Source organism: Schistocerca nitens, chromosome 5 (assembly GCF_023898315.1).
Source record: "Schistocerca nitens isolate TAMUIC-IGC-003100 chromosome 5, iqSchNite1.1, whole genome shotgun sequence".
Classification (NCBI taxonomy): Eukaryota; Metazoa; Arthropoda; class Insecta; order Orthoptera; family Acrididae; genus Schistocerca; species Schistocerca nitens.
Genome location: NC_064618.1, coordinates 628,149,740 through 628,165,661, shown reverse-complemented (window position 1 = coordinate 628,165,661; position 15,922 = coordinate 628,149,740). Strand labels below are relative to the sequence as shown.

Here is a 15,922-nt window from a genome sequence, read left to right as displayed (position 1 = left end):
TAAATAAAGTAACCTAAAACCAATTTGTGGTTGGTTGTTGTACACCATTAACAGTTTATTTCATATAACAGCCACGGTCTCCAAACAAACCTTTATTTGACAAAATTGCATTTTTCTTGAATGTCCTTTAACATCAAAATGTTCTCTTAGTCGAGTTCCCTCTCTTCACATCAACTTACCTAAGGGTTGACAGCCGCTATAGCCTCATAGCAAATGACAGTGCATTTCACTTCCGTGGCCGCCTCAATCGGTTCATCGTCTACAACATGAGCCGTAACTTCCTGAACTATTTCCTCTCCTGTCAGTTCAGATACAAGGTTGTCGTCTAACACCCATCTCTCAATTCTTCTGCATCTTCTTGTGGAATGTTAATTTCATCACAAAATGTAATTGCGGCCTTGGTAACTTCGTTATTATCTTCAAATCTGTCATCTCTGTCGTCTTTCCTTGTAAGAAATGGTTTTTCTGGCCAAATATTTTCTCAAGATTTTATCGGAGTTAAAGGCTTGACTTGACGCCAAGCAAATGTTGTGTTGACAATGGCATCCTTGATGTTAATTTTTTTATGACAGATGTGATGTCTGCGTCAGGTTGGCTGACAATATCAATCAGCAGCCGCTTTTTGTAATGTGCTTTCAGTGTTTTGATAACATTTTGATCCATCGGCTGAATCAGTGCAGTCGTATTTTTTGTCAAATACAAATCTCTAAATAACCATCAACATCTTAACTTTCAATTCGTCTTCGTCCGGTTGTCCTGGAGCATTATCTCACAGTAAAAGGGCCTTCAATGCCAGATTTTTTCTCTTTAAGTGTTGTTTGACTTCTTGTACAAAATGGTTAGAAAAGCAATCTAAAAAAACTTCCTCAGTAATCCATTCTTGGCTTTGGCTTTTGTACGTCGCTGGAAGAGATTTGACTTTTATGTTTTTAAATGCCCATGGGGACCTGATCTTCCCACAGGTAAGAGTTTTAACGCATGGCTCTTTTTGAGGTTTCCTTCCTGAAATTTTTTTTCTTCCTCCATTACAAAAGATTTTGTTGGAAGTTGTTGCCAGTTTAAGCCTGTTTTTTCGGCATTATACAGGTGTTCGAGCAAAGGCCTAGTTCGTCAATTTTGGTGTCTAAATCTTGAATGAATTGACAAACTTCATTATCGTCAGATGGTGGTTTTTCTCCGCTCAACTGAAACAAAACGAATGCCAAGCCGCTTCTTAAAGCTTTCAAACCAACCATCGCTGGCTCGAAAATCATCGTGGTTCATCATTTCACGATAAAAAAACTGGGCTTTCTGCTTTAAAATATCTCCCTAAAAGGGAGATTCTTCTTCTTTATTGTTTACACCAAAGGTACAGAGCTTCCTCAACTTGAGGGTGTTCGCTCATGCGAAGAGTTTTGCTCTTAGAGTCATCTACAGTTTTAAGAATTGTTCTGCTTTACCGCTATTTTATACTGTCTGCATCTTCTTGCGGAATGTTAATTTCATCACAAAATGACAGCGCATCCTTGGTAACTTCGCTATCATATTCAAATAGGTCGCCCGATAGCAAAAACTTTAGAAATGGAAGTTGGAGATTCACCACTGTCATACCTTTTAATAATTTCCCATTTATCAGTAAGAGTTAAAGTTATGCTTACATTTAGGGTTTAGACTTGTGCTCGCTATCACACAACACTTTTCGAAACAAAAATTAAAAAAGAACGATTAATCCACGTAGGAAAATTCAAATTCACTAATAACATGAAAGGAGCCCTCTCAATAACACATTGTTTTATACTGGCGTGAGGCACGGGGCTTGTCGTGACAAGTATGTGTCTGCCTGTGTCTGGAGCAAGCGCAGTGCCGACCTCCGATGCGGAGTCGGGCTACCGACAGTGTCAAATGTCAAGTGTTGGATCATCACGAGTCTACTGTATTGTGATGAAAATTTCCGTTTCTTCCATGATATCCATTCTTTCACTTTTTCCCACTTTGTGTAAAATTTCAAAGTTGATTTCGGTTTTCAATGGGTGGCCTGTGCTTTTAACGTGTATTTTCACTGCTAATTTGTTATATCTACCGAGTCTGTAGCAGTCTATATGCTCCTTAAATCGAGTTCTGAAAGTTCTAAAATTTCTACTTGTTTGAAACTTTTCACAAAATCGGGAAAAGTAAAAGAATGGATACCACGGAAGAAAAGGAAAGTTTCATTCATTCAGATCGTGTCTGGGTCTTATATCGTTTTCCTGGACGTGAAGAAACACCAAATAAAAAAAATTTGGAGACGATGAATCTGGTCAATGGGAGGGTAACGGAATATCGCCATTTCTGCTGATAAGACGACCAGGAAATCCGTGTCTAACCAAATCTATTGACACTGCAGCAGTATGGCTTGTTGCATCGTCTTGATGGTAGAATGTTTTTTTCATATGGATCGTTGGCAGTGCGTTTAGACAGAGAGAATGCTACCATCATGCCAGCATAACGTTTAGAGTTTACCATCACCCTGTTCACCTTAAAAAAATAACGTCTGATTACTGCCGAGAAGATTACGCTACCACATCTTTTCTTTGTAGTGCTACCAATGGCTTCAAAGTTGAAAACACGTGAGTTCGTGGGAGTGAAGTAAGTTCTCGGTGGAAAGCACCATGAGCCTTAACAAACTATCAGAGTTATTGTAATACGCGATTACAGCAAACGCTAATTGCGCACTGAACGACAACCCCCCCCCCTCCCACACACACACACACACACACACACACACACACACACACACACACACACACACCACGGCAGCCAGCCTGTCGTCAAATCTTCCTGTTTCACTTCCTCTTCCCGTATAAAAACTCTTCATCTGATGAGTTAATTTGTATTGCTTTATTGTTGATCTGTTACTTATATACTATGTTTATCTTATTGTAACTGATTTTCATATCTACCTTAAGAATCGCTGCTTTAAGTTCTTGCAGTAGTTGACGTTTGATCTGCACCAGGCAGTACAATGTCACCAGAAAAACAAAAGTGGTTAACATGTATTGCACTAAAATGTACGTCTGATTCGTTGTCCATGTTTAAGGTATTGAAAATTTCCTCTAGGACTGCTGGGAATACTTTTGGTGTTATGGAATCTTCTTAAGTGAGTCCTCTTTCAATTGTAAAGTTCTCATTATCCTGACAGAGTGTCTTCAGGGCTGCAGTACCGTGAAACTTTTATGGAACAAATATTAGTTATATGTCTATATGAGTCGTGTCTCTTCTTTCAGACACGTCCGAAAGAACAGACACCACTCAATATGCGGCGTGTGGCTAATACACTGAAGCGCCAAAGAAACTTGTATAGGCCAGTATTCAAATACAGAGATAAGCCAAACAGGAAGAATAATCCGCTGCTGTCGGCAATGCCTATATAATACAAGTGTCTGGTGTATTTGTTAGATCCGTTACTGCTGCTACAATGACAGGTTATCAAGATTTAAGTGAGTTTGAACGTTGTATTGTAGTCGGCGCACGAGCGATGGGACACAGCATCTCCTACGTAGCGGTTAAGAGGGGATTTTCCAGACCGTCCATTTCACGAGTGTACGGTCAAAATCAGGAACCGGTAAAACATCAAATCTACGACTTCGTTGCGGCCGGAAAAAGATCCTGCAAGAACGGAACCAACGACGATTGGAGAGAATCGTTCAACGTGACAGAAGTGAAACCCTTCCATAAATTGCTGCAGACTTCATTGCTGGGACATCAACAAGTGTCATCGTGCAAACCATTCAACGAAACATCATCGATATGGGCTTTCGGAGCTGAAAGCCCATTCGTGTACCTTCGATGACTGCAAACACAAAGCTTTACGTCTCACCTGGGCCTGCCAACACCGACGTTGCACTGTTGATGACTGGAAACATGTTGCCTGGTCGGACGAATCTCGTTTCAAATTGTATCGAGTGGATGGACATGTACAGGTATGGAGACAACCTCATGAATCCTGAATAACCGATAATCACACAACTTTAAACGAAAACTAGTATCAGAAACAAAGGATTGATTTGTAAGCGTAGGCTTCCGCGGCCGTTTTAAATTATGACGATGCGGTCTGATACCCTGAAGAATTTTATTGAAAAAGGATTGATTTGTTTATTAGTAATGCCAATTTCTGAGACGTAGCAGTAGGAACAAAACAAAGCAATTCACAGCCTTCTAGACTATGTAGTTCCCAAGATATGACTGCTCAACTGTGGCAGTATATGCGTAGCCGCGAAATTTGACAGTCACACGTCAACATTCAAAATATTATTCGAAGGTCTCACAATTGTCTGATTTTAATGTATTATAGACCGTAATGTTCAGGAAAGTCCAAAGTACATTATGGAGTAAAAACAGAAAATGTCAAATTTCAACGAATTTCACACATGTCGGGAAGACGCGTCGGCTGGCCAGACAGGCCGACTCCGATACGGCCGATAAAGACCGAACCATCGCGACCAGGAAGCGGCTCTCGTCTTCGGCCACCACCACGACCGCGCAGGCAGAAATACTGTGGGCGGTCTTATTTTATCAGGCACGCCAGCTGCTACAGCTAGTTCATCTCTTTTCGTTGTGCTACGCTGCTATGGACGTTTACTATCGAGAATTACGACTAGGTGCCGAATAATGGACCATCATTCTGGTATACCGCATCACTCCCTGTCTACTCGTGGCCGTAGAATCTGGACCCTACTTATCGGAACGGAGTATGGCATGTGAATTGGACATATATTTTCGTGGTGTGAATAATAAACATGCATCATTTTTGGTTCTGTGTTCTTTCAGTCATAACACCTGTTAACGTCATTACCACTTGCACTGGTGAGAAGCGTAGCCGTAATACCGGGTACATTGAAAACTCTCGCGTTGCAAGATTTCTGTAAGACAAACCGACAACTGACGAACCACCCTGGTAAGACTTTCTCTCCTCCTCGCTGATGTCCAAGGTTACAGGGCTTTCTACGCCACTGCTCATCTGTATGTCCAGAAATAAACGAATGTCTGTACCAGCAGCGGATTTACGTTTCAACGCTGTTAGAATTCTTGTCCGTAGATGAGTGGCCACCTTGTCTGACTGACCCGGGATCGGTCTGTAGTAGTCAAGGATTTTTTCACGTTGAGAGGATGGACGGAGTCTGCTCAGCCTCTTGGCGACGTGTGAAGATCTATTTGAAGTAACAACTCCGTCTTCAAAAGCCGACATTAAAGCCACGGAGTGCTCTTAGATAAACAGACGCCGCTCCAGCGACTGCACTGGATTTTCTGTGCTTGGCATGGTTCACACAGTCCCTGGATCCTGATCGGGAAATTGGTTAAATTTTCTTTTCCTGTTATCGTTGGTGGGGATAAGAGGTACTTATAGACACGATCTCATCACACAGATTAAAAAACTGCATTTAGTGTTGAAATAAAAAATTCAAACTTGTCGTTATCGGTAAGGATAAACAAGTAGCCTTAGTAGTACATAGTGACACGGGTTTCAAGCAAAAATAAATATAGATTGACGGAAATAAAATCGCAACAACAAGAAGGAGAAGTGCGAGATGGACAAAACTTGGTGGGTTGTTACTACATCTGAAAGATGACGTCTATTCAGTTTTCGCGCCAGTCGCTTAAGATGGCTCTGAGCACTATGGGACTTAACTTCTAAGGTCATCAGTCCCCTAGAACTTAGAACAACTTAAACCTAACCTAACCTAAGGACATCACACACATCCATGCCCGAGGCAGGATTCGAACCTGCGACCGTAGCGGTCACGCGGTTCCAGACTGTAGCGCCTTTAACCGCTCGGCCACCACGGCCGGCAGTCGCTTAAGAGTGGCGTTGGTAGCGCTACTATGAAAATGGAATTAAAGTTTGTTTTGAATAAAGCTGTAATGATTGTGAGCGTTAGCTACCTTTGAGATTGCGCGTGCTGAGTCGATGTCAGTCAAGAATGCCTTTAAGAAGATGAGGACGCCATTATCATCAGTTCACTGAGGTTGCACAATGTCGTGTAATAGGGCTATGAGAAGCTGGATTTTCCTTCCGTGATATTGCAGAAAGACTTGGCAGAAATGTAGCCACTGTGCATGGTCGCTGGCAGCGGTGGTCAACGGAAAGTACTGCCACAAGAAGACCGTGCTCCGTACGGCCACATGACACAACTGAGAGGGAAGACCATCGCGTTCGGCGTATGGCCGTGGCGCATTGCGCTGCGTCTGCAGCAGTAATTCGAGCAGCAGTTGGCACCACAGTGACTCAACGAACTGTTACAAATCAGTTACGTCAAGTACAGACCAGAACCTGATGCCCTGTAGCGTGCATTCCACTGACCACAGACCACCGCCGTTAGGGATGTCAGTCGTGTCAACCGAGAGCTCATTGGAGGGCAGAGGGGAGGTCTGTTGTGTTTTCTGATGAAAGCTGGTTCTTCCTCGGTGCCAGTGATGACCATATGTTGACTAGGAGGAGGCCAGCTGACAGCCTGCTACCAACCTGTCTGCGTGCCAGACACCCTGCACATACACCTGGAGTTATGGTCTGGGGTGAGATTTTGTGTGACAGCAGGAGCTGTCTCGTGGTTATCCCATGCCGCCTGATTGCAAATTTGCACGTCAGTCTGATGATTCGACCTGTTGCGCTACCATTCATGAACAGCACTCCAGGAGGTGTTTACAAACAGGTTACCGTTCGCCCACATACCGCTGTTGTAACCCAACACCCTCTATGTAGTGTCGACATTTTGCCCTAGCCTGCTCAGCAGATCTGCCCCAAATTGAGCACATACGGGACATCATCGGACGACAACTCCAGCGTCATCCACAAACAGCATTACACGTGTTATGACGACGACGAACGAGTCGTCGCCAACGTTGGCTGGTGGCCAAGGCTAAATAGAAACATATAAATCACAGCAGGTTTGTCAGTAACGTCGATAAGGAGCTGGCTGCATGGTCTGGATTTGCAACGACTAAAATAATGAGAAGTTGTTGGTAAAAAAATAATATATATTGAACTTAACTGGTTGTACAGGATTCTTCTTGACTGCATACATATAATTATACACAGATAGCTATTGAGGCCTCACTTAGGCCATACGTTACTAAACGCCATGTTAGAGGTTTCTTCCTATCAGCTGAAGGCTATGCTACTTTACTACTTGACGTCCCGAGCGAGGGTGGACGACAGCTCGCTAGAAACTTGATACAAGCCGCGGAGCGTCGCCAGCGGGTCCAATTATAATATTACGGGCTGCGGTCGATAACTGCAAACCCTAACAAGTGTGGTATCGAACGTTGATACCACAAAACCTCTCTATATTGACCCACCAAGTGCAACAGGCATGGAACTCCATCCCACAACCTGACATCCGACATCTGGACGGCACAATGTATGCACGTTTGTATTCAAAATTTTGGCGTTTCTACTGGTTATTAATGTATCAGCATTTCACATTTGCAACAACTATACTCGACTTTACACTAACCTGTGATCTTGCAACCTTAATCACTTACCTGTATTACCCAGACAAATGCATTCCAGAAATTTCATTACTCTACATTAATTATTTCTTGGTGCTGGGATTTTTTCCGTCAGAGTATATCAATTAAAATATTTAGAAAATTGGCTTTCTCTGTTCGTCCATGACGAGGCCCAGCTTATTGACGGGTTCCTTGACTTTCGGAAATCATTTAGCACAATTATCACAGTCCTTTAATGAACAAAATAAATGCTTACCGAATACTAGACTAGAGTTGTGACTGAAATCAGAACTTTCTAGGACATAGTACGCAAACATCGTTCTTAAAGGGGCGAAATATTCACATATAACAGTAACTTTGGGAGTTCGCCAACACAGTCTTACAGAGACGTTATGATAGCGTGGGAAGCACAATGTGGCTGTTCCTGGTTGATGCTTTTGATGGAAGTTGCAGCGCCAAATGCGAAATTCAGAAAGATCTGTAAAGGATCGACACTTGGTGCAGAGAATAGTACTTGACCCTTAACGCAAACAAATGTGATGTATAGCTCATAAATAGACTGAAATCCTCATTACAACTGCATTGTCGGATACAGTAACCACTGTAAAACGTGACAGAGTAACCATCCTGAGAGACGCAATATGAAACGACGATACTAAACTAGCTGTAGGAAAACCAGCTGCCAGACCGAGATTTCCTGAGGAAAAAAAGTGGCAAACAAAATTTTCGTTTGACCAATTCTTGAGTATTGGTCATAAGGACGGGATCTTTACCAGACCTGATTAATAGAGAAGATAAATCAGAGCGGCGGTTTTCGTCACGTGTTAATACGCGCGAGAGCGGTACTGTGGTGATCACCAAACTCTGGTGGTAGACGCTGCAAGTGACGCGTTGCGCATTACGGAGAAGTTTAGCCTTAAAATTCCGAGAGCTACAGTGCAGGCGGAGTCGTGCAACGCATTACTTCCTGTCACATACATTTCGCGACTTGACCTTAACCATAAAATCAAATACATTGTGGCTCAGAGGGAAGTATACTTAAATTCATTCATACTAAGTACTAATAGCAAATGGAAGTGGAAAGGGAAGAAATGATAAGGGTACATGGGATACCCTCCAAACCACGAAAAAAGTGATTTGCTTAATATACAGACCAGTATAAACATTATCGGCTTCTATGTAACAGCATAATGATTTGACCTCGGAATTTAGGTAAAAACCTATTTTGTTCCTCATTAAATAAAGACAATAAAAGTTGTACATACACGAATTTATGATCGTAAACGCTAGTTTTACAGCACCTCAAAATACGTAATTTCAGGTTAGCACCTGATTGTACCTAAATTTTAAAAATCCAATTAAACAAATTTTTTTTTATAACTAACATCCTCTCGTGCTCTTCCCAGCTAAGAATTACGCGAATATTTATCGAAAATTTTAATTTTACAGTACCTCAAATATCTAATTTCATGTTAGAACCTGACTGTACCTCTTTTTTAAAAGTCCTAAAAATATCTAATTTCATGTTAGGATCTGACTGTATCTAATTTTTAAAACTCGAGTCAAAATTTGTATGACCAAAACTACTCTTCTGGTCTTCCTGGCTACTTAGAAAACAGTAATTGAACGATAACTGGTTTGTCTGCATGCGTGAATGCCAATCGTGAGTCAGACGATGACAGCATACTCCAGACTGTTCCAACCCGCCTGCTCCGCAAAGTGTTGTCGCTCGCTGTGAACCGTCAAATGGGCCGGCAGGGCACGGAGGAGCCTTGTGATCTGCCTCCGGTGCCTTCCTGCCCTATCGGAATAGCCTGTTTAAAAGACCTGCACTGTCTTCATTCAGTCGGTCAGTGTGCTGCTTGGATGTGGTGAAATATTTCACAGCGACAGTCTATTTGTGGAAAGTCAAGCATGCCGAAAGTAGCTAGCTCCAAATCATCCCCGATTCGTCCGTGCTTAAAGGAATTTCATGATTTCTCTACATACGAAACAGTTATTCACTGCAATGTTTCCGACAAAGACGAAAGTAAGATGTTAACCATTTATCTGCTACACCCACTCACAGAACAGTGATGCCACAGTTTTTCCCGAGTTAACTTGGAACAGACACATGCAAACGCTAAAATATTGTTTCTAACCCCTTAATGAGGGTTAATTTTGCTAAGTAGATCTCGTACATAAATTTTTCCACAAAGTACTCTCATTTCTTTCTGTTTTTAGGTACATTCTGAACAGAGGTCGCATTTAAGTCAGCATGTTGCGGCGATTAAACACCAGGCAAATTTAAAAAATAAATCAAACTTGAAACAAATGTTTGTAACTAAAACACTAGCAACATACAAAAACGAATTTCATATTGACCTGTGTCGACCCTTTGTTGCAGCACACACACCATTCAATGCAATTGAAAATAGCCAGTTCAAAAGTTTTCTAGAGATTCTGTCAGAATCCACACTGATAAAGAACTATTTAGATACTTTATATGACAATACACTGAGCAGTATAAGGGAAGATACAGGCGATTCATACATGTGCATCTCTGTCGATGAGACAACTGACAGCCAAGGTCGATATGTGGCTAATCTGCTTGTTGGAAAGTTAGATCCAGACACTCGCTCTGTACCTTATCGCATCTGCAGCAAGGAGCTAAAAAAGACTACCCAGGAAATAATTGCTCACTTTGTTAATAAAGCCTTCATATTACTTTTCCCCAACAATTTAGATGAAAATAAAGTACTTGTAATCTACACTGATGCAGCTGCATAAATGACTGCTGCTGTTAAATTGTTGAAAGTGTTTTACCCAGCCTGTAACGTTGTTGCTTTATTTTGCTATGAAATCGGTGCTAATAGACAATAAAAGCGGGTTAAAAGCTGTGAGCTGTCTGGGGAAGTTAACCTTGCATTATTGAGCAACTGTTTCACCAGGTATCCAATCTAGCTTACCAAATTCCCAACCAGACTAACATTAATTATAATCTTTCAATAGTCATACGACAACCGGTGATATATATAAAAGAGAATTTAAATAAAAAGAAATAAATCAGATTATATTTGGAAATTTATTTTACCATTGATCATTGAAATTTCAGCATATTAAACGTGAGTCCTAACTAAGCTGGTGCCTTATTTAGGATTGTGAAAATGTGAGATTGTAATCTTACGGAACACATCAAATATGGAGCCAAGATTGGGAGACTGCATACAACACTGCATTCATAAAATAACACACAAAGAACGTTGAAACATATGCAAGAGGAAATTAACCACAACCCAGTGATTGAAATACGCCCTTCGATTTAAATCGACTGTAGTTTCCCAAGCGGCTTGCGTTCGCTGTGAGTATGGACGAGGGCAGAGCTAATCACTTTGTGTCTGGAAGATAAAATGTTCAAATGTGTGTGAAATCTTATGGGACTTAACTGCTAAGGTCATCATCCCCAAGCTTACACACTACTTAACCTAAATTATCCTAAGGACACACACACCCATACCCGAGGGAGGACTCGAAGCTTCGTCGGGATCAGCCGCACAGTCCATTACTGCAGCACCTTGGACCGCTCGGTTAATCCCGCGCGGCTGTGGAAGATATTAAACATCCCGGGCACTGCCGCTAGTAACAAATATTTGCACCCCCATTAAAAATGTATTCAATTAAATGACTGATTGTTGTTGTTGTTGCACGTAGGTATCAAAGAAAAAAAGAGTATCAGATGTAAGTTTTCAATTACTCTTAGAGGAAGGTACGATAACGGTAGTGGTGAACTTTTCCCACTGCATTAGGGACTTGGCAAAGTTTCTCAAGTAACAGATCTGACATCGTCAATACCGCATATTGGTTCTTGCTATGGTTCTCGGAGGCAATAAACTATCTTATTAAAAAGAACGTTCAAAATATCGACAGTAATCTACGTTATTTCCAAGATTAAAAACTTTCCCTGGCAAGGCATCGACTTCGTGACGTCACACAGCCTACCTGTCAGTTCTCGCAGACTATATATCTCGTGGGCTACGTCTCCAGTAAAGAGGCTTCTCTCCCCTGTCGTAAGAGGAGCGGTCAGCGCAGACGCTGTCTACAGCGCGACCACGGCGCACACCTGGCGACGGCAGTTGCGCTCCGTCCCGCCGGTAGCGCTAGTGTCGCGCAGCTTCGCGTCGCACCGGCAACTCGCCACAGTCGCGGCTCCAGTCTGTGCGCGGAGGTCGCGGCGACAGGAGGGCGAGGCGAGAGCGATGGTGAGCATGGAGGGCGACGGGCTGACGTGCCGCGTGCAGTTCCTGGACGACGTGGACCCGTTCGCGTACTGCAGCTCGTTCCCGGAGCCGGCGCGGCCGCCGCTGCACACGTTCAGCACCGGCTTGCCACTGGCCACGCAGATCGCCGCCGTCCACCGTCTTCTGCGGGCGCCGCACCGGGTGAGTCCAGAGACTGTGTAGTCGAGTCGCACGTGCGCCGCGCAGTGGTCAAGGCCGGGCCGGGCCGGCGAAGGCACAGCCAGCCGGGTCGCTAACCCGCGCCACAAGACAAGACGTTGCCTGCACCCACCTGCCGCTCGCATCACCGGCCGAAACCTAACAGCACGCGCTCCGCCGTCGGCCACAACTCTGGCGAGCACATGACAGTGTCAACAAAAACACACGGCTAACCGATTCGTAACTGCAGCGAAAACATATGGGACTGATGCTGTCCTTAATTAACAAAAAATACTCGACTAGTTGAAGCAAGGGCGTGCATACCCAAGGACAACAAGGATCTGCGGCGGCCCCACCACCGCCTCCCCAACCTCTCAGGGGAAGAAAAAGAAATATAATGTAGTCAGGTATTTTCTTTCAAGGAAACGATTTAAATTTCGGTATTACACAGGTTTTAACAGCGTCGGAAGCAGAACCTTTTGTGGCTACTTACAAGTCGCTTTTCGTCTTCCAAAATAATAAAAATACTCCTTACCTCCAAGCCTAGCCCCCTACCCCAAAAACTAACGTACAGGGGCCACTGATTTGAAGGAATACATTATAGTTAAGTCTTTATAGACTATGTTTGCATGTGTTATAGAACCTTGTGGTAAGTTTGGCTCAAATGGCTCTGAGCACTATGGGACTCAACATCTGAGGTCATAAGTCCCCTAGAACTTAGAACTACTTAAACCTAACTAACCTAAGGACATCACACACACCCATGCCCGAGGCAGGATTCGAACCTGCGACCGTAGCAGCCCCGCGGTTCCGGACTGCAGCGCCAGAACCGCACGGCCACCGCGGCCGGCTGTGGTAAGTTTGATTCGGATTCAAAACTGATAATAAGAAAACACTTTAAAACAATCTTTAAAAAATAGGGATTCGCTGTATGATGCCCAAACTTGTGCCTACAGTATAATTTGGGCCTACACGCACAGCTGCCGTGACAGGTCTGACTCGAACCTTGCCTTTCGTTGGAAAAGCTCTGACCCAGGGTGCTTGGCCCTCCGTCACAAGTGACTTCCTTTGTTGCAGTGGCCTCGAAGATCCAACATCCTTTGGTAAAGCTACGTTCCGTCCTCGCTGACCTCTCACAAGTCTCGTAACGCAATATGACTCAGATACAGTGCGGATTATGTGCACATTCCACCACAGAGCGAATAGTTCGTTCTCTAAAACTGAGTTGTATCGTCTATATACACAAAAAGCTGTTTCTCGAAACAAGTGAGAGAGCGGAGCAATCTATACAGTGACATAATATTGTCTCGACATGTGCGAGACCTTGAGTTCGACTGCACGCTGGAGAGCAACGTGGGCAAAAACGCTTGATTATTGACCACATTCTAGAATGGCTATGGAGCTGGAGGCAGAATAAGTTTTTGCTGCAAGGGTAAAACTAAGCCTACCTGCAACCGAAGCAGACGACATTCTGCTCAAAAAGATGAGATCAAAGATATATTGTTAACTCATTCATGCTGCATGAGCTATAGAAGGTGTCAGAATTAACATATTTGTGCACTGTGTGAACGAAAACTCGGTAGCCGCAGCGCCATCCATTGCGTACTAACAATACAAAAATGTCTGTGACGAAAGTTCGTGCATATTTTCGATAGGAAATGGAAGTCAGAGAAAGGCAGTTTGGCAACACTGAAATTATATGTGCGACAATGCCTTCACTCAGTACTCTGTAGGTGTGCTGGCCAGTTAGTGGAGTGGGTAAGGGATTGTGTTAAGAGTTCGTTTTCGAATCTAGGTGTAATAACTACGTGGTATGGTATCCGAATTCTCGATGGTTATACAGTAATTACAACCAGCCTAACCCAAAACACGGACAATTATTTAATACCAACATAGAAATGAGAGTACAGTGGTTTTTATGACTCCATTTTTAAGAAGTATTTTGTCTTTGAACGTTTACTCAGTTCTCCTCCAGGAAATGTATCTTACCATGTCGTTCGACCCATGCCAACATAGCTTCTTCAGTTACCTTATTCCCCAGAATTACACAAAAAGGGCGCTTTTACTGAATACAATATTTTTAACACCCCCACACTGATACGTTTCGTAGTTATTTCTATCCTAGGACAGGAACCTAATTAATTTTTGACTGATTATGAATATTTCTGGGACGTCCTTTGTTCAAAATGGTTCAAATGGCTCTGAGCACTATGGGACTTAACTGCTGTGGTCATCAGTCCCCTAGAACTTAGAACTACTTAAACCTAACTAACCTAAGGACATCACACACATCCATGCCCGAGGCAGGATTCGAACCTGCGACCGTAGCGTTCGCGCGGTTCCAGACTGCAGCGCCTAGAACCGCTCGGCCACTCTGGCCGGCTCGTCCTTTGTTATATTAAAAGTAAAAAATACTGTAATTGAGGGATACGAATTGTTTAAGAAACAGTATACTGCAACATTATTGGGTAGATCATTCAAACATGAGAAATAAAAAAAAATTCCACCTGGACCCTGAAGCGAATTCTCGAATTCAAGTATTCTAACGTATAACTCTCGTCATATCCAGTGCACTAAACGAGTAACACAGCGACTAAGTATTGAATGAAGATATGTGTCATTCAGGTGATTACATAGTTGGCAAATTGATTTTCTGTGGCGTCAGTTCCACCGAAAATATGCACGGGACGAAATATTGTTGAAGATAATTTTGTATTGTTAGTACGCAAGAAGCGCGCACTGGCGTCCGATTGCACGGATTTTGGTTCACCCTGTATAATATTTCCACGAATCCAGGTAATGAACGGGATGGAGGCAAATAGTGACAACAATATGTTCGCGATAAACTCTTAGCAATATTTTTGTTATATTCAAAAAAAAAAATAACTTTTGCTCATTTAGAAGCAAAAAAAAAAAATTGTCTCTCGCGCTGTAGGCATATATGTACTGGATGTTGGGAAAATCTATTATTCCAAACCGGGGGAAGCGAAGTGGCGCCGTACCAAGATACTGGACCGCATTTGGGAAGACGGCGTACCAGAGGTACGTTTCACGAAGCTTCTCTTAACCAAAAGGCAAATGTCGGTATGGTTGTTTTGAAAATAAAACTGCCAATTACCATCCCCCCATCGATATTGTGCTCCGTTGTCTTTAATGACGTAATCATCGATAAGACATTAAATACTAATTTCTTTCCATTCTCTGAAGTCACCCGTACTACACCGTCATAGGAGGTTTCAACAGTTTAAAAACCAAATACGCATTCTTTAGTTTACATGTGAATGTTTTAGAATGTGTAAGATCAGTGCGTTCGAAAATTGCACTGATTCCATGAGCAACGTTGGCACTGCAATCGCAGCAGTCAGCGGATATTGGCGCGGGGGCTGTGCAAGCCATTATTGTAGAACATCTAGCGATAAGCTGTAATCGTTGTTATTTTCATGACTAATGATACATATCTGTATTTTTTCATTTTATTTAGCCTAAAACCAAAAACTGTTTCTTCCTTCACAAATAGTCTGCAAGTTAGGCGTTTTATGCTGCTGCACTGATGTTGAAGGAAGCAATAATCACAACTGAAACCCGTGATTGTAAAAGTAAAAATAGTGACTGTCGCTCGGTTAAACGAAAGAAGGAAAGATTAATTAAAATTTCAATAACAACGTTCTCCGAATCGGCTACAGAGTGTAACAGTTGTGCCGTATTTAACACCCTTTTCATTGTATTAACTTAAACTTCACGAGGAATTCGGAAAAGGTGTGTTACGTAATAGGCATATCCCCAATGGGTTTCTGGGTGTTCTTAACACGTATAAGCTAAGTAAAATGCAAAGGCTGTCACTGCGTACTCTTACCTCCATTGTGTCCATATGTCGTATTATTTCGTGGGAAACACGGACTCCCACTTCTGATCGCTAGCAGTCGGGAGACTTCGTGCGGTTGTGATCTGCAGATGTTCATTGCCAGTAATGCAGCGTACATCTCAGCTGGTGTTCACTGCATTGTAGTTTGCGTTTTCGCTGATAATGAGCTATTCTGTCGCTG

General features: G+C 42.8%; 1 protein-coding gene across 7 annotated transcripts in view; it reads left to right on the top strand.

Annotated features, from left to right (window-relative positions):
* Positions 1–15,922, top strand: part of LOC126259290 (FH1/FH2 domain-containing protein 3) — a 690,456-nt gene that overhangs the window by 140,906 nt on the left and 533,628 nt on the right. Inside the window, exon 1 of one of the 7 annotated variants that reach the window (XM_049955942.1) lies at positions 11,669–11,882. The exons of the other annotated variants lie outside the window; for them this stretch is intronic. Coding sequence (XP_049811899.1) covers positions 11,700–11,882 — 183 coding nt within the window. The 5' untranslated portion in view covers positions 11,669–11,699. Of the gene's footprint in view, positions 1–11,668; positions 11,883–15,922 lie in introns of those variants that run through there. 7 annotated transcript variants of the gene reach the window in all.